The sequence below is a fragment of the Mixophyes fleayi genome, chromosome 4, assembly GCF_038048845.1.
Source record: "Mixophyes fleayi isolate aMixFle1 chromosome 4, aMixFle1.hap1, whole genome shotgun sequence".
Lineage (NCBI taxonomy): Eukaryota > Metazoa > Chordata > Amphibia > Anura > Limnodynastidae > Mixophyes > Mixophyes fleayi.
The window spans coordinates 137,564,313-137,583,178 of record NC_134405.1 but is presented as its reverse complement, the minus strand read 5'-3'; the positions used below and the strand labels follow the sequence as shown (position 1 = coordinate 137,583,178).

Genomic DNA, 18,866 nt, shown 5'->3' with positions numbered 1-18,866 from the left:
CAAATACACACACACACACACATATTTATATATATATATATATATATATATATATACATATATACACACACACGCAGAGAGAGAGACACAGAGAGGGTACTTTAAACATTACCTCAATGTGAGATTTACTGAATGCATAATCTGTGTTGCCTAGGCCCCATGGATTTTATCTGTGAATATAACACTCCCCTTTTGCTTTTATAATTAGAGAAATTAGTATCAGAATAATATGGTGTTTATATATATATATATATATATATATATATATAAATATATATATATATATATATATATATATATATATATATATATATATATATAAAAAATATATATTATTCTTTTTTTTTTTTTTTTAAAGACATAATTATGATTAACTTGCTTCTGTTTGCAGTTGGTTCCAGACAATGGCCACACACACTTTCCCCACCTGTAACCACAGGTGTTATTCTGCTATATTATGTATCTAGTGTTCCTCACACCTCCTAGATTGTAAACACATTTGGGCAGGGCCATATTTACCTTCTGTTTGTATATCATTTGTTTTTGTCATTCAGCGCCTTATAAATAATGTAATAATAAAAGATAATAATGTGTTATCCTCATCGGCATAAACAAAATATGTAAACAGAATACATGAATACGAATACCCTGATACAAACAGGAATTCACTTTTTTGATACTTATACATTATTTTGTTGTTTTATTACTTGAAGTCATAATTCTTCATTTTGTAGACCTTTATTACTGTGTATGTGTTGTCATATGGAAAAAAAATATCTTGATATGCTGTATAAGGAGAGTTGCCTAATCAGAATAGTATGCAGATAGGCTATATTTTTGTCCACTTTGTCTACAACTCCAAGTCACTGGCATTAATCAATAATCTGCCCTGTTATCAGCTGTGTTAGCTGCACCACTTTTTTTTACCTCCTTTACTAGTTTATATTTCACATTTTTAAAATAAAGATAATCGCAGCAGATTACTTTCAATATATATTTTTGCAGTTGTAATGTTGAGTGCATGTGAGGATTGTTTGACCATGTTGCTATATGCTTTTACCTTGTATATTTTTAAGTGGGATCTAAACAACTGTTAGATGGGTATCTGTATAGGGCCACTCTGCTGTGTGACTTGTCTGATGTTGTAAGAACTTGGAATAGTCCCTGAAGCTTTTCCCACATTCAGTGCATGTGAAAAACTCTGCAGAATGCGTCCTCATGTGTCTGACCATAGAGGATTTGAGGCCAAACCTCTTCCCACACTCTGTGCACATGAAAAGCTTCTCTCCGGTGTGTATTCGCTGGTGTACAATAAGGGATGACTTCCGTGTGAAGCTTTTCCCACACTCAGTACATAGAAAGCGCTTTTCTCCACTCTGAGTTCTCTTGTTACTTTGATCAGATCCATCCCATATGTTTATTCCAAAGGTACCATTACTCATCCCATTTAGCATAGGTTGCTCTGAATGGTTTTCACTTTCATCTGTCCTCTGCATCTTCCCAGAACTTTCTTCAATTAAAGATTTTGAAAAATCAAATTCAACTCCCCAGTCAAGTGAATAAGGGTATGTGGTAATTTCTTCATTTTTATGGCTCTGAAGGTGCTCACCATCTGTAAGATAAGAAACTCACAATAGTTTACAATTTGGAAATATGCTACTCACTGCCTAATATGTTAAAACCAACATAATGGAATATTCATAAAAAAAAAGCTTAATTATTGTGGAGAACATTGTATTAATTTTGTGCAGACATGATTTGACTATAATATACATAACCTAATGAATAGCTAAGTGATAACTTGTATTATGGGAGCCTCTTGAAATGATCAAGCTACAACATATTTCATACATATATTATAATAAATGTATGAGAAAATTCATAAATAATATAACATAGAATTTGACGGCAGATAATAACCGCTTCGTCCATCTAGTCTGCCCATTGTTTTATTAGCCTATGGTAACCTTAAACCTTATTTGATCCATTATTCTTTTTAAGGACAGCTTTATGTCTATCCCAAGCATGTTTAAACTGCTCTACTGTATTAGCCTCTACCACATCTGATGGGAGGCTATTCCACTTATCCACTACCCTGTGAAGTAGTTTTTCCTCAAATTTCCTCTGAACCTACTTCCCTCCAGTGTCAGTGCATGTCCTCGTGTTCTAAGACTTCTCTTCCTTTGAAGAATGTTTCCCTCATGTACCTTGTTCAAACCCTTGATATATTTGAAAGTTTCTATCGTGCGCCCCCCTTTCCCTTCTCTGCTCCAAATTATACATATTATGTTATTTTAGTCTTTCCAGGTAAGTTTTATGCTGTAGGCCGTGGACCACTTTAGTTGCCCTTCTTTGTATAGTTTCTAATGTATTTATATCCTTCTGGAGATATGGCTTCCAAAATTGAACACAGTATTCTAGGTGAGGCCGTACCAATAACCTATACAGTGGCATTATTACTTCTTTCTTTCTGCTACCGATTTCTCTCCCTATGCATCAAAGCATCTGACTTGCCTTCCTCATTGCTTTGTTACATTGCTTACCTGCCTTTAAGTCACCTGAAATAGGGACTCCTAGATCCCTTTCCTTCTCAGTAGTTTCCATTATAGTGCCATTAATACTATATTTAGCCTCTGGGTTTTTGAGACCCAAGTGCATGACTTTGCATTTTTTGGCATTAAACTGTAGTTGCCACTCTCTTCACCATTCCTCTACTCTACCTAGATCATCAATCATTTGGTTTACCCCTCCTGGTGTGTCTACCCTGTTGCATATCTTTGTATCATCTGCAAAAAGGCATACTTTCCCTTCAATACCATTTGCAATGACTCCAATAAAGATATTAAAAAGCACTGGTCCAAGTACAGATCCTTGGTAACCTTTCTCTCCTGGAAATGTACTTCATTTACTATAACTCTCTGTTTTTTATCCTATTCTATCTATAACGTGTTTTACAGAATAGTGACAGGACAGGGACGGATAACATCACATTTCAATATTTTTTATGGATTACTAGATAGTAAACCCGGGCTCAACAAATAATTTAAAATCTCTGAGCCCGCCTAACAATTTAGGAGTCAGGCAAATTTTAAAACTTTTTTTTATGTGGCATCTGCTAATAAATAACCAACCATACACAAAGCTGCTACAATCTTTACATACGGATCCCCACCACATTCCATGCGCTATGCTCCTTCTCACTCCTCAAACCCATTAACTGCCCCCATAGTTTCCTCATTGTCCACTCAAACCTCTTCTCTATGCCTTTGTCCCTCATCATCCTGCTCTCCTCATAAACCTTCTATCAAGAGGACACCTTGACACCCCCATCCTCACTATAATTGCAATGATTAATGGTCACATTTGTGATGTATAACAAAGTGCATCACATGTTCATGTTTAACAGAGATGACTAGAAGACACTGAAGCTGCCAGAGAGCATACCTGTCAGACCATTGCTTATCAAAAATGCCACAGAACAAGAGGCAAGAGTAGATGTGTGGCTGGATTCTGATTGGTTGGCTCAGTGCAGTCTACCCCCTCTCCCAGATTGGCCACTCTGCTCAAATTATCTACTATTATTAGTCCAGTATTTCAAGTGCTTATTTGAATGTATGGCAAGGATGAAAACTGATTTTGGCTGTATATAAAAGAGCACATGTTGCTGTATTCTGTGTGTATCTTGTGTACCTTGTGACCTACAGATAAGAGCTAACCCTCTAATCTGTTCCCAGGTTGTCTAGTGTTGAACCCAGTGCCCTGAGCCAGCACTCTGCCTACTGTACTGCAGTCCTGATCCTATTTAAGTGGCCACGAGCAAATGGCCACATTAATTACACTTTACAATCATAGAGTACACTATGACCTCCTGTTTATACTAGAGTAGTCTATAGAAAATGGCCATCTCTCTGACAACTCAAGCTTGGAAATTGGATCATTCAACTTACAAGGCCCCTAAGGACAACAGCAAATCTGCATCTTAATGGCTGCAAAAGAAAGAGTCAATATTTTGGAACCTCCAAGTCAAACTCCTGACGTCAACACCATTCTGTTGCTTGACCTGGAGAGCCTATTTTATAATGGAATGCTCTCAAATATCAATGAACTGAATGAGTGTTGTAAGGAGGACTCGGTCAACTAATTTAGAGCTACAAATTAATCAATAGGTCATATTTTCAATTTAAAAGAATGTCACATATGCTAAAGCTATTTTTATTTCTTTTGCAATTCTAGTAGTTTAAAATGATTAAACTGAAATTAATTCAAACAGTTCTAAATGTATATCGCCACAATAATGATTCTGAAAGCACAGCATTTGAAAAATAGTACTAATCTTGCAGTTGAAGCTTCTACAAACTTGATATATTCCTGGGATCACATAATGTATGTTTATACTTATTTTTTATGCTTTAGCTATACTCCTGTAAATTTTAAAGTTTACATTTGTTCAGCTCTACCTAAACAGTCAGTACTTTATCATTATGTGACTTCAACTGTAAACCCCCTCTACTTCTAATTCATCTTTTACCTCAACCTAAACCCCACTTACTTTAAAACCAATCTTGACATGTTGGTAATACCTCCGAGCTCCCACTGCACCAATTTCTCACTCTCTCTTTCAGATTGGGACAACTCGATTTAAGAATATTACACTCAAACCAGATTTTCTATGCAATTGCTACATTTTTAGCAAACAAACCAAGAGTTAAAAAAAAGCTTTTCAGACCATTTTTATGAAACATTATATAGTATTCATAAAAATGATCTCTTGGATAACAAAAGGAAAGTGTCAAACCAAAACTACTTGTTATCTAGTAGACTCCCAAAGCTGAAACCAACCTCAATAATCAAACTTAACCAATACAGTAATGCAGAACAGACTAAAGAAGCCTAAAAATAACAAAAATTTTCAAAAGCTACAGGCATTGACTGCTTTCCTATGTTTTATATGTATGTATTATAAAATATTTGCTCTAGTATTACTCCCATAGCTGTCCCAGGCTTTTTACTCCATAATACAAGGTAACTATTTCCACCCAGACATCACCCGCTCTAATATAAGTGTTATTCTGAAACCAACTACAGACCAATTTCCCTTTTACACACCATCCTTAAACTTTTTGTTAAGGTACTTACAAATAGACTTAAACCTCTACTCCCCAACCTTATTCACTGAGATAAGGTCGGATTTGTTTCCACCAGACACGCCTCAGACAACACATTAGTAGGATCACCAAACTTATACATTATACATCACAATCCTTCTGATGCAATATTTAAGTTCTGTCGCCTTCCTGTCAGCTTCAACCAGTCTGGCCATACTCATAGAAACATGGAATTTGATGGCAGATAATATACACTTAGTTCACCTAGTATTCAAATAGAGTTTGAGGTTACCATAGTTTAAAAAATGGGCAGACTAGATGGGCCAAGTGGTTCTTACCTGCCATCAAATTCTATGCGTCTATGAAAATGGTTCAAGCTGGCAGGAAGGCGACAGAATTCAAATAACCATGCATTACAACAGTGGTAAGCAGAAGAACATCTCTGGATGGACAGCATGTCAAACCTTGAAGTGGATGGGCTCATTGGTATCCCCTTCAGTCAGCTAAGTAGAGGAAACTGAGGCTACAGAGGGCACAGGCCCAGCAAAACTCATCTGACCTCTCATTAACAAGGCGTTTTCACCCACAGAACTCACTGGATGTATTTGTACTGCGCATCATTTTCTGTAAACTCTAGAGAGTGAATGAAAATCCCAGTAGATCAGCAGTTTCTGAGACTCAAACCTGGCAACAACAATCATTCCACTGTCAAAGTCATTTCTTCCCCATTCTGGTGTTTGGTCTGAACAACAAGTGGACTTCTTGATCATGCCTACATTGAGTTGCTGCCACATTATTGGTTGATTAGATATTTGTGTTGACGAGCAGGTGTACAGGCTTACCTTATAAATTGGCCACTGAGTGTATATTATTATATTATACATAGAAAAATTGAAAAAGTAAACTCCTCATGTACATCAGTGTCATACAGTTCAACATTCAAAAATGCTTGCTATAGAAAGAGGGTCTGTTGGGGACATTTAGGAAAATTATGCAGAAAAGGAGATTTTGCAATAGCACAGCATGCCATAGCAACCAATTCAATTCTAATGTCATTTGTCTAGCTAGTACAATTTGGAAAATTTACCTACAGAACAGTTTTCACAAATGAGCCTATTGTCCTGTGCTTGCTTTGGTTATAACTGACCTGTGCAGGTGTTTTCAGGGGTTTCCTGCTTTATATTCATAGACTCGTTCTGTATTTTCTCCAGTGTGTCAACAAACTGTGAATCCACATAGTCATTTTTAGGTAGCGATGTGAAAGGCAGTGGATATTTATTACCATGGGACCTCTGGTTCTTGTCTAGTAGACTTGAATCCTGCTGTTTCAATGAAGGCGCTGTTGTCTCAACCTCATCTGTGTTTAGAGACTGCTCTTCTCTGGGTTCAGTCTTAGATACAATATTGTGATTTAACTGCAGCTGATCTGATGACAAAAAAATTGTGTTATGTTGTTGTTTAAGAAGAACAATATATGTTAAATGACTTAAATAAATGCAAAGTATTGAAAATGTAGGAGGCAGGAAGAAGTGGATATTGGGAATCTCAAACAGAAGTGTATAAAATGTATATTAGAAAAGAAGTTAAAATGGTCTGTTTACATTAATGGCAAGAATAACTTGCTACTTTGTCTGTTTCAGTCAATTAAATACATGTTTAATTATATTTCACTAGTTTAGATCATTATAATCAATTCTGACTTATGTGTATTATGAAATTGCACTAATTATTTGCCACAATAATGCATGTGTGGTTATGTCGATTCATTCAATACCATGTATTTATCATTGAAGTATTTTGTCTTTAGAGGTGCTATTCTACAACAGTCTATTTTGACTCTCAGAAAAGATGGACAGTATATTTCCATTTAGAGACTTCGTAAACTGTTTTATGTCCTTTGGCGCAAAATCCCTTGTTGTTGATTCATTTTCTAAAAAAAACCAACTATTGTTTATTATTATCTTATTAGTTAAAGCTGCCTGAATTGAACATTATTATAACAAAGTGCTGTACGACAGCACAAGGTTTGTTCTGTCAGGTCTCCTGGACAGATATGGGAGAGAGAGTGGTTTTTTGAAGATGACCGAGAAGCCAAATCCTGGTTGAGTCAGGAAGATGCAACTTTGATAACCCATAAATAAAATAAAGTTTAAACTACACGTTCACCATAGAGTCACTCACCCTTATGATTTTCTAAGTGTAACAACAGATCGCCATATCGACTAAAATATATGCCGCATATAGAGCAGATATTGAGGGTTTTTCCAGTATGGGTATTCAGGTGTCTGACTAGAGAGGATTTAAAAGCAAACCTCTTCCCACACTCTGTGCAGGTAAAGAGCTTCTCCCCTGTGTGGATTCTCTGATGTCCAAAAAGGGATGACTTTCGAGTGAAGTTTTTCCCACACTGGATACAAAGGTAGGGCTTTTTGCTGCTGGAAGATCTTTGGTTGGGAATAGAGCTAATATCTATTGTGCCTTCACCTTTTCCCACTCCCTCAGACTCTAAAGCATCGGATACATTATTAGAGATAATGTCCTCTGTATTATGACTTTGAAGCAGTGTAAAGTTGTCTTCTACTGAAAGAGATTTACAATTATTTTCTGTCTCCCAATCTTGAATATCGGAATTTTCATGGCACTCTGGATTCTTCACATAACTGTTTTCACCGCTACCTGAAAAACAAACACAGAACATCACTAGTCAAATATTTCTTATTAATTAATTAGATGATTTGTAGAACTGTAAACAAAATGATAATTTAAATGATCAGATGTCTGCCAACCAACTCACATTCAACTTGAATAATAACTTAACAATAAGTTCAATAGACAAAACTTGGATGCAGACCTTGCAGCCTTATCTGGTACTAAACTAATTTCCAATACCTTCTTCAGGGTGCTGATACTAAAAGCTACTTGGAATATCAAAGTGGTCATCATAAACAATGGATATGAAATATTCTGTTTATCCAGTTTAGGTGGATTCATAAAAAAAATGGCAAAACTCATGGCAAGTGACTGATTATGAGATGATCAGAAGCAGGATTTGAAGATCAAAGACTATAAGGTGCTGACTGTATTCAGACATACATTAAAAATGTATTTAACTTATTTTACATACAGTAATTACTAGTAACAGTTTTGTTCTATTGCAAAAAAGAACTATGATGCTGGGCAAGACATTTTAGCACCAAGTACATCTCTGTATCATGATATTGAGTGAATTCCATTTAATGGAACTTATCATGTCTTGTAGATTTTCTTTATTTTGTTATTTAATTGTATTTATCCTTTAAATGACATATGCTATTAAGGCTTGATTAATGGAACCAGCATTTTCTTTTGTCCTCATTTTCTTTTCTTCTACGGGTACCTCCATAATTCTTCATTATATGTGCATACCGTGCTTCCAGCAGTTTGCACATTTTTGGAAGCTCCTCTACTACTTCTTCTAGACTGATACTGACCAGTATAGTCTGCATTGGAGAACATAAAGAGCCATCACTATGCAAATTATACACTGACTCCCTAAAAAAGCACAGTGACTGGCAACGGCACTACATACCTTCTTCCTCTATATTCAGCTATCAGTATATAAACTGAGCGGCAGATTAAGTAGTCAAGCATAAACGAGGTACAGGGTATAGGGAAATGTTCCAAATATAATATGCATCTGCACAGTATATCTCCCTATATCCTCTACCACTTGTACGGATTGCTGAGGGTATTGCACTGTTCATATACTGTGAGTATGGTGACCAGTCAAAAGTAAAAGTGGGACAGGGGAGAGAGAGGTGCGTTGTGTTGCTATATTATAGATTTGGCATATCTTCCTCTTCCCCATATCTCCTGCCTGATGCAGTCAGTACACTATTAATATAGTGACAGAGCTCTGTGCAGTTGTGTACTAGCTTTGGCATTAGGTATGGCTCTTCATATCAGACTGAGCACTATGCAAGGCTCTGCATATTCAATTTAATATACAGAGTTCCAACCAATAATATACATGTATATTCTACATTTGTACAAGATATATTTAGGGAAGTCTATTTTTGGAGGTAAATTGAAGAGAATTTGTGTATTCACAATACCCTCCCATAGGGTATAGAAGAAATGTAGTCGCATATATATATATATATATATATATATATATATATATATATATATATAAAACAAATTTTATTGAAATATGTTCATGCTGCATAGGCAATTTAGTAGCAAACAGTGTTTACAAATTATATCAGGAATGCAGTATCTGTTCATATGTGCAATACAATTTAAATTTCAATCTCATGTATATTTCATACCTAGGTTTTTTTTTTTACTTAGATTCATATTTAATATTTTGGTGCTGTCAAAAAATTATTTGATTTCATTGTTTCTCTTTTTTTTTTTTACTTTTTATTTTGAAACTGCTTGATGGATCAATAACACATTACATGGATAGACATGCAAACGAATAGTCCGACAACATGTAACAAAATGGTATGGTAAAGCAGATACGCATCCTAAAATAACAGCTTGTGTGTCTCGTAAATGGTATCAGGTTAGAATAGGACAAATACTGTACATATGTGATTGATAGAAAATAATCTTTTAGAGTGGAGCAGTGGTTTTAAGTTTTATAAAAGGGGGAATGGGGTGGAAGGAGTGGGGGACAGGGGGAGAAATATATCTGGAAGTTAGGTAGGGTGGAGGAGGGGGGGATGTCTCATTCAGGTGCTCCCAAGACCTGGAGAGTGATGTGTGTGGAACCACGGTGTCCACACCGCCTGAGGTGTGGACACTGTGGTGAATTGAGACGTTATTCAAAAGATCGGGTATATATTCCTTGAAAGAAATGTACCAGATATGGTTGAGCAGCTCTGCCTTCGAGGTTGGTGCGGGCTGTTTTCATGCTCTCGCAATGAGCAACTTGTATGCCTGGCATATATGTGCTACTAAGCGATAGGTAGGTTAAGTAGAATCTGTAAAGGTTTTTTGGGGACCCTAGTGCCAGTTGCCTGACAGGCAATATCCAGAGTGAATAATGGGGTTTTCCCACCATATATGTAAGAAAGTAGCCTGAGCTTTGCAGAGCTGCCAACATCGATCTGACACCGAGGGGTACATACAATGAAGTTTTCTTGACACATGTACTAACTAGTGTATATTTTGTAACAGTTTTCTTGAATACCTGCTTTAATGGAGACTTTAGCTGTTCGTGCATGGATGATGGACCACTCCTCGCTGTCCAGGACGATCCCAAGATCACATTCCCACGCCTCTTTGTGAGGCACAACAGTTTGATTAAATAAAGCAGTGATACAAGATAAATATGATACCTCTTTGCGTCCAGCTGAGTATATACATTTACGTTGAAAAGATGAGAATATGTGGAGTCATTTAGATCGGGATTGAGATTTCATGGAGTTTCAAATTTGTATGTATTGGTAGTGTGTGGGAGGGGGAGGATGGCATTTGACCCGAATCTCTTTGTATGATGCAGGGGCTGTTTCCCTCATAATGTGTAGGAAACGGTCAACCTCGTGAGATTTCCACCATCGGGAGACTGATTCTGATTGACCCGGTGGGATCAGTGGATGGGTCCAGATAGGTCTCAGAGGGGACAGGTAGAGAGCCAAATTGTGATGTCGGTTGGCCAAGTCCCATATGGATGACGCAAAAGAAATAGAGGGGCATGTGTAGGCCGAAGCGGGCCTGCAAGTTCTAGGGAGTCATGGCAGGTGGTGAACAGAATTGTCTGGGGTTAGGGCATTTTAAATGTCGACTCACTTCTTAAGTCCTGGATTAATGTCACAGGAGATAATATGGCTAAGTTGGTGGCCAGATAGTAGTTGTGTGTTAATGGGAGACCTAGACCCCCCTGCTTCCTTGGGTTTGGAGAGCAGGGTTTTACTCTGAGGTTCCTGCCTCCCCAAATAAAGTGGTTACATGCCGACTGGAGTGATGCCAGTAACCTGTGAAGTATTGGTACCGGGGGTGTCTGAAATAAATATAGGAGGCGAGGAAGTATGTTCATTTTGATAACCTGAATTCTTTCCAACTAGGAGATACACATAGGTTCCCATTTAGCGATTGTTTCTCTTTTTATAGAGGTGGCAGCCTAAAGTTTGATAACTGCTTGTTTAGTATTTATTTTTTGGTTAGAGCCTGTAGTGATTTTATTTAGTATTTGTATCTTACCTGATGAATAACCACTCTAATCCACTTAAAGATTATACATCATCCATAAATCAGTTCTATTCAAATAGATATTCAGAGATCCATCCAATCTAGCAAATACAGCGAGCCATGATCACCTGAGGATCCAGCTTGCTTTAAGGATAGGATAACAATGTCTTAATTAAGGTGGAACCCTGACAACACCTTGGGCTTGCAAAATGGTTAGGTGCGCAAGATGAAGAAGATGAAGTGCCCTGTGATCAAGAAATACCAGAATTGGCAACCTGTAAGTAAGAACCCACAACTCAGAAACTCTCCTCGCAGAGCATATAGCCAAAAGGAACACTTAAGGTCAACAGTGTCCAAGGGCTCAAATGATGATGTGAGGCCACTGTCGAGACAGTCCTGTAAGAAAGACAAAAGGTGTGGTAACCTGAAGCATGAAATATGGAACTCTTTCCCTTGGCACCAGGAAATATACAATTTCCACACCCTATGGTAGTTTTTTTCCAGAGATCGACTTTCTGACTATAGGCATGGTCTAAATGACCCCTTCCCTAAAACATTTTTCTCTCAGTATCGTGGTTTCAACAGCCAAACCTCAAAATCCATAAGAGCTAGGTCTTAATGCAGAAATGGACCCAGACTTGGGTCCTTAATGGAAGCATCAATGCTGTACTCTTGGTGCTCCCATGGTGATATATGCATGCCACAGTCGTGGCATTGTCTGACTAAATTCAGACTGCCTTGCCTTTAAGAAAGGACTGTGCGTCTATCAGATAGTTTAACGCTCTGAGTTTTAGTACATCTATGCAAAGCTTTGCTTCATCGCAAGAACAATGACCCTGAAGATGAAGATGCAACATCACTACTTCCCACCCCTGAAAGCTGGTATCCCTAGTTCATTGTAGGGCTTAGATAGGCCTCACAAACACCATGCAATGAGACGGAATCTGGTTTGATGTTGGATTATTTATAATGAACCGATGGGACTACAACAGCTGTTATACAGAGGTCGTTCTGAAGAAGGGAGGCCTTGAGTAGCAGATTATCTAAATAGGGTCCATTGTGACACCTCTTCATCTTCATCATCAGAGCGGCCATCACTGCCATGACCTTTGTAAGCAGTCTGGGGGCCAAAGGGAAGAGCACTGAACTTGAAGTCGAAGTCCTGAATTGCGAACCTGAGGAATTCTGATGCTTTTTACAGATCCTTTATATCCATTGAATCATGAAATTTGTTCTACTTCATGCCAATGGTAACAGATCTTAAGGACTCCAACTTGAACCTGTCCATCCAAAAATGGGTGTTTACATATTTCAAGTTCAACATGAGTAAATAGGTCTTGTCTGGTTTTAGAACTAAATTTATATTGGAATAAAACCCCTAAAGGTTTCTGCTCTTCTGGAACTGGGACAATCTCTCTTTATGACAACAGGGACTGAATGGCCTCTCTAAGTGCCAATCTCATGGTCCTTTTGCTGGGGAGACCAATGGAAAAGAATCATCTGGGTGGCAGCCCCAGGAGGTCCAGAATATAACTCTTCTCTATAATAAAGCTTACCCATGTAACTGAAGAGGAGGTAGTCTATTGGTCCTGGACAATTAAAAGGCAACGCTGGGCTGCATAGGACCCCATCACGTGATTTGTTTATTGTCAATTCCCTGCAATCTAAAGGACACTTCCTCAAAACCTGACGTGTCAATGTAATCAAAGTCACCAAGCAGCTCACCCTCTTCTTGTGAAAGCCAGCAATGTCCTTCATTCGGAAGCCATACACCGGGCATCTGGTTCTTGTCATCCATTTGCTAATTTAGCCTGGCACAGGTAAAAAAATGACAGACTTTCCCCCTGTGGACTTAGATCTGGATTGGTCCAGAGATGGATCTCTGTCCATAGGACAGCTCCCCAAAAGTTCCTCTCTGTCCCTAGTGAGAACAGCCCTTTAAATAGGGGTACTGTTTGACTTGAACTGGTCTCAGCCACCATCCTGAAAGGTGTCACTAGGTGCTAGTTAAATCGAGACCCTCCGCTACTGTAGACTATATCAGTGAGGAGGGCTCCCCAATCACAACAGAGCGACGAGGTGAGATACCAGACGAGGCTCTGCATCTCACTCTCACACGGGAGGACAGTGGAAACTACAGACGCAGCCCAGAATGTATTAAATAGAAAAGTGTTTATTCAATTACAGCCCTTGAGTGTTTGTTGATTTTTATTTTTGGAATTTTAATAACATTTTCACAGCCATTGATCATTATAGACATAGAAAGCAGATGATCATTAACACTGACCTGTATGTGTTCTCTGGTGTGTCGATAATAAAGTATGTTCCCTGAAGCATTTTCCACAATCCAGACATACATGGGACTTTTCTGCTTGGTTGTGTCTGGGATAGTTATTTAGTTCACCTTGATAATCGGAGTCTTCAGCATATTCAAATTTTGGACACAACTTCTCTGATTTGTGGGTCCTCTGATGCACTACAAGTTGTGATGCCCTAGAGAAGATCTTCTGGCAGTGAGGACATTTATAAGGCTTCTCTCTCTTGTGGACTTTCTGATGCTGGAAAAGGCTGGAGTAGCGATTAAAGCACTTGCCGCAATCAGGACAGATATTGAGGACTTTTGGAGAGTGAGTCCTCATGTGTCTGACCAGAGAGGACTTGAGGCCAAACCTTTTTCCACACTCTGTGCACATGAAAAGTTTCTCTCCAGTGTGTATTCGCTGGTGTACAATAAGAGATGACTTCCGGGTGAAGCTCTTCCCACAATCAATACACAGAAAACGTTTTTCTCCAGTGCTGACTTTTCTGACAGCATTATCCCCAAGTGTTACAGTCACATCCTCATCTGGGTTAGATTTCTCTAAGACATCAGGTTGCTCCTTCATCTCCAGTTCCACATATCCTTCATTTGTGTAAATAGGTTCAGAAATATCGGTCTGACTATTAGGTGGATAGTCATTACCTGGAGGACACACAAAAAAAAAAAATTTCACACAATTTTACAATAAATGTACCAAATTCGATTTTAAAGCCAGACTTAAAATAACTAAAAACATGCCATCATTTCATACAGTTTGCTGCAATACACAAGCACATTTATCAGCACTAGTATCAAAACAATTGTCAAGTTAGGTCAGATAGTTCAGTGCTCCTTCATTGTGCAAAAACTCCCAAATATTTTTGGAGCAGATGCAGCTAGCACTGGATGGAAACGGCAATGAACATAGGGGAGTTTGAGATACATAATTAAAAGCACAAACATGGAAAAAGACCTCAAAACCTAAGCTTACTCCATACTCTCCAACTTCTGTTCAAGATAAGGTGTGTTGTCTCAATGTTAGAATGCTCATTAGGCTTATAAAACCAATCTGCCAGTCAACATCTCCAGAACAAGCACGTGCGTGGATTTGGAATATGTGCTTTATGACAAAATGCATAACTGATAAGTAAGATATATCTAGACTTTAAAAGGAAATCTATAACCATTTTGCTTTTCATGTATTTGCTCAATAATTTATTCTACCTTCCTTACCCCAACACTATTTTCTGATTCTGATTTTCCAGTTCGTCACACTTCCTTCTTTCCTGACCGTTCAAACGCATCTTAAGCTACATGGCCTACTCTGGTGCTGGAATATGTAAGTGGCCACACATAGACCCATCCTATCGCTTGGCCTGAGCGCTGTGCAACAGTTCGGCCACACATACAAGTGGTCAAACTGGACAAAATGCTGTGGCAACAGGCTGAATTACATATAGCTTACAGAGAGGCCATTAATACCATAAGAAAATGATGAGACACACACAGACAATGGTCACCTTATAACATGCCTGTTATGATATTGGAACTACCTCTTTAACTCTGGTGAGCATGAATCACTGGCTGTGCATGTTGTAGTTACTTATTCATCTATGGTGAGCTTGAATCATTGCACACCTGTCTCATTAATTTAGGGTGCGTTTCTCTCCTGACCTGATTGGACCTTTGAGGGTAAATGTATCAAGCTGAGAGTTTTCCAGCGGGTTTGAAAAGTGGAGATGTTGCCTATAGCAACCAATCAGATTCTAGCTATCATTTTATAGACTGTACTAAATAAATGATAGCTAGAATCTGATTGGTTTTTCAAACCTGCCGGAAAACTCTCATCTTGATACATTTTGCCCCCTGGAGTTTAAAACCCCCTACTGTTCCATGCAATCTTTGTCAGTGATAGAAGTTAGTCTGGATTCTGGACTACTGAACAGCCTGTTCTGAGATTGTTCAGTTACCGGTTTATGTTTAAAGTCAGACTCTGTACCTTCACAAACAGCATTACTACTCCAACACAGCTTTTTGGCAGCCAGCATACTTTGAATTTTCCTTTGAGTACTGCAACTTGAACTTAAAATTGCTTATATGAAATAAGTATGTGCTGGCTAGGTAGGAAATCATTCTACAATCGATCTGCCTGCTGATTCTGTGACCACCGCAGCTTAAACATAGAACTACTTATATGAAACAATTGTCCGCTATTTAGGAATGAAATCTTTCTACATTTGTGTCTGCTGAAATTGCTCTGAGGGGCTATGAGTTTGTCTTGAGCTTGTTTTGCTGCCTTCATGTGATCAGGAATATTGGATATCCTCCATTAACAACGCTGTATCTGTGAGTACATTGTCTACTATCAGAACTGCTATTATATTGTTTGAAGTACTACAGGCTGCCAGTGTCTCTGAAGATCTTCTATTACTACAATTGTCTGAGACAACCATTACTAGAGACTTTGTCCTGTGCTCAATAGTCAAGTTGCAAGCCATGTTTCCTCTGTATCTGATCATAGTTACTCTGGATGTTTTCAACATATTCAAATTAAATACACTTCTGCCTCTATCTTGCCTTGAATTACATAATAATGCGGATATTAATTAGGTAAATTAATTCTTATTCTTATTAAACAGATATTTCTCTTGTTTTGGGTTTAAATATGTTACAATCTTGGAATAGTTTTATTACTGCCTATGAAATTGCATGTTTAGACACAATGCAGGTCAGGAGCACCAGAAAAAAACTCCACTTGTAGCTAGACATATAGACTATTATGTTTTTTGGTGACCAGCTGTTGTCATTTTGTCACTATGGGGTTAGTTTTAACATTCTAATTTATTTCCTCAACATAGTTACGACCGTATTCAAATCCAACCGTATCTCAGGATTCGTTTCCATTTGAATCTGGGTGTAACTACGCTCTGACTAAACAGTACTTACAATACATAGACACATACAACAGAGTGCAGTATATGCACATGTGTATGTACTATTAACACTCATATCACAACGCATAAAAATAAATATGGAACAAAAAATAAAAGAACAACTCTTAACAGTATAATTAGTGGTCAAAGTGTATACGGTGGTATACCATACTGCCACTTCTCCTACCGCCTTCATTTTCCATACGGTCACTTTGACTACTGAGCATAACCATTTATAGAAATATTTGTTTTCAAATATCTTTTTTTACATTAAAAATGTAAATAAAAATGTTTTCAATGCATACTGTATATACAATGAGATTTTACAGTCTATCTTAGTTGCATACAGATGTTCTACGATAGCTATTATTATTATTATTATTAATATTTATTTATAAGGCGCTACAAGGCATCCGCAGCGCCGTACAGAGACAAACAAAATCACAATACAATGGGAGACAGCACAGTACAGTAAACACAGCAACTCAGTCGGCTCAATGCACAGCTAGAGAGGGCGGGGAAGGGGGAGGGAGGATCCGAAAATGACGGGGCCCAAGAAGGGGGGCGTGGAAGACAGGGAGACCCCCAGGGGGGAGGAGGGAGCGAAAGTGGATGTGGGGTGGAGGACCTTTGAGGAGGAGGGCTAAGTAGCTGGAGAGCAGAGTTAGAAGTGGTGGAAACAGGAGGAGAGATGGCCCTGCTCAGAGGAGCGTACAATCTAAGGGGAGGGGTGGACAGACAGAGAGACGCAGGGGAGAGAGGGAGAGTAGGGGGACAGAGGCAGAAGATAAGGTAGGAAGTTAAGTGGGAGACAGAAAGGCTTTAAGAAAAAGGTGGGGTTTTTAGGGCCCGTTTGAAGCTGGATAGATTAGGGGAAGTTCTGATGGAGGGAGGGAGCTTGTTCCAGTGGAGGGGGGCAGCGCGGGCGAAGTCTTGGATACGCGCGTGGGAGGAGGTTATAAGGGGGGAAGAGAGGCGACGGTCAGAGGCAGAACGGAGAGGGCGGGATGGAGCATGAATAGAGAGGAGGGTGGAGATGTAGGGCGCAGTGGAGTTGGCGAGGGCCTTGTAGGTGAGTGTGAGGAGCTTAAAGAGGATTCTGAAGGGGAATGGGAGCCAGTGAAGGGCTAGGTAGAGGGGGGAGACAAAAGAGGAGCGGCGAGAGAGGAAAATAAGCCTAGCTGCAGCGTTAAGGACGGATCGAAGGGGATCGAGATGAGAGTGGGGGAGGCCAGTGAGGAGGAGGTTGCAGTAGTCCAGGCGGGAGATGATCAGAGAGTGGATAAGGCATTTGGTGGCATCTTGGGAGAGGAAGGGCCGGATGCGAGCGATGTTGCGCAGCTGGAAGCGGCAGGATTTAGCAAGAGAGAGGATGTGGGGGCCAAAGGAGAGAGAGGAGTCGAGGATGACACCAAGGCAGCGAAGTTGGGGGACAGGGGAGATAGAGGTGTTGTCGACAGTGATGGAGAGGTCAGAAGGGGATGGGGTATGAGAGGGAGGAAAAACTATGAGCTCAGTTTTGGCAAGGTTAAGTTTGAGGAATCGAGAGGACATCCAGGAGGAGATGGCAGAGAGGCAGGCGGACACCCTAGAGAGGAGGGAGGGAGAGAGATCAGGAGAGGAGAGGTATAGTTGAGTGTCGTCAGCGTAAAGGTGGTAGCTGAAGCCGAAGGAGCTGATGAGTTCACCCAGGGAGGAGGTGTATAGAGGGAAGAGTAAGGGTCCCAGAACAGAGCCCTGAGGGACCCCGACTGGAAGGGTGGATGGGGGGGAGAGAGACCCAGAGGTGGTGACAGAGAAGGAACGGTGAGTAAGGTAAGAGGTGAACCAGGACAGGACTGGGCCGGAGAGGCCGAAAGACTGGAGGGTGTGAAGGAGGAGGGGGTGGTCAACGGTGTCAAAGGCTGCAGAGAGGTCAAGAAGGATGAGAAGGGAGAAGTGGCCCCTGGCTTTTGCAGAGAGGAGGTCATTGGTGACTTTAGCCAGGGCAGTTTCAGTGGAGTGGAGGGGGCGGAAACCAGACTGGAGAGGATCAAGGAGGGAGTATTCAGAAAGGTAGGAGGTGAGACGGCTGCAGACGAGCCTCTCAAGAATTTTGGAGGCAAATGGGAGAAGAGATATGGGGCGATAGTTCGAGAGAGAAGTGGAGTCGAGATTAGGTTTCTTAAGAATGGGGGATACGAGAGCATGTTTGAAGGAGGAGGGGAAGATGCCAGTGGAGAGGGAGAGATTAAAGAGGTGAGCGAGGTGGGAGCAGGTGGTGGGGGAAAGGGAGCGAAGAAGGTGGGAGGGGATGGGATCCAGGGGGCAGGTAGTGGGGGGGGATGATAAAATGAGAGAGTGGACTTCCTC

General features: G+C 39.7%; 1 protein-coding gene across 3 annotated transcripts in view; it reads right to left on the bottom strand.

The window, feature by feature from the left end:
• Positions 1-352: 352 nt before the first annotated feature.
• LOC142152132 (uncharacterized) overlaps positions 353-18,866 on the bottom strand; it is a 25,019-nt gene continuing 6,505 nt past the window's right edge. Inside the window, exons 5-8 of one of the 3 annotated variants that reach the window (XM_075208440.1) lie at positions 13,570-14,244; positions 7,287-7,781; positions 6,253-6,531; positions 353-1,612 (exon numbers count right to left, since the gene is read on the bottom strand). In XM_075208440.1, the coding sequence (XP_075064541.1) occupies positions 1,083-1,612; positions 6,253-6,531; positions 7,287-7,781; positions 13,570-14,244 (1,979 nt within the window). In that variant the 3' untranslated portion in view covers positions 353-1,082. The remainder of the gene's footprint in view (positions 1,613-6,252; positions 6,532-7,286; positions 7,782-13,569; positions 14,245-18,866) is intronic. The other 2 variants (XM_075208441.1, XM_075208442.1) reach the window with 2 other exon arrangements.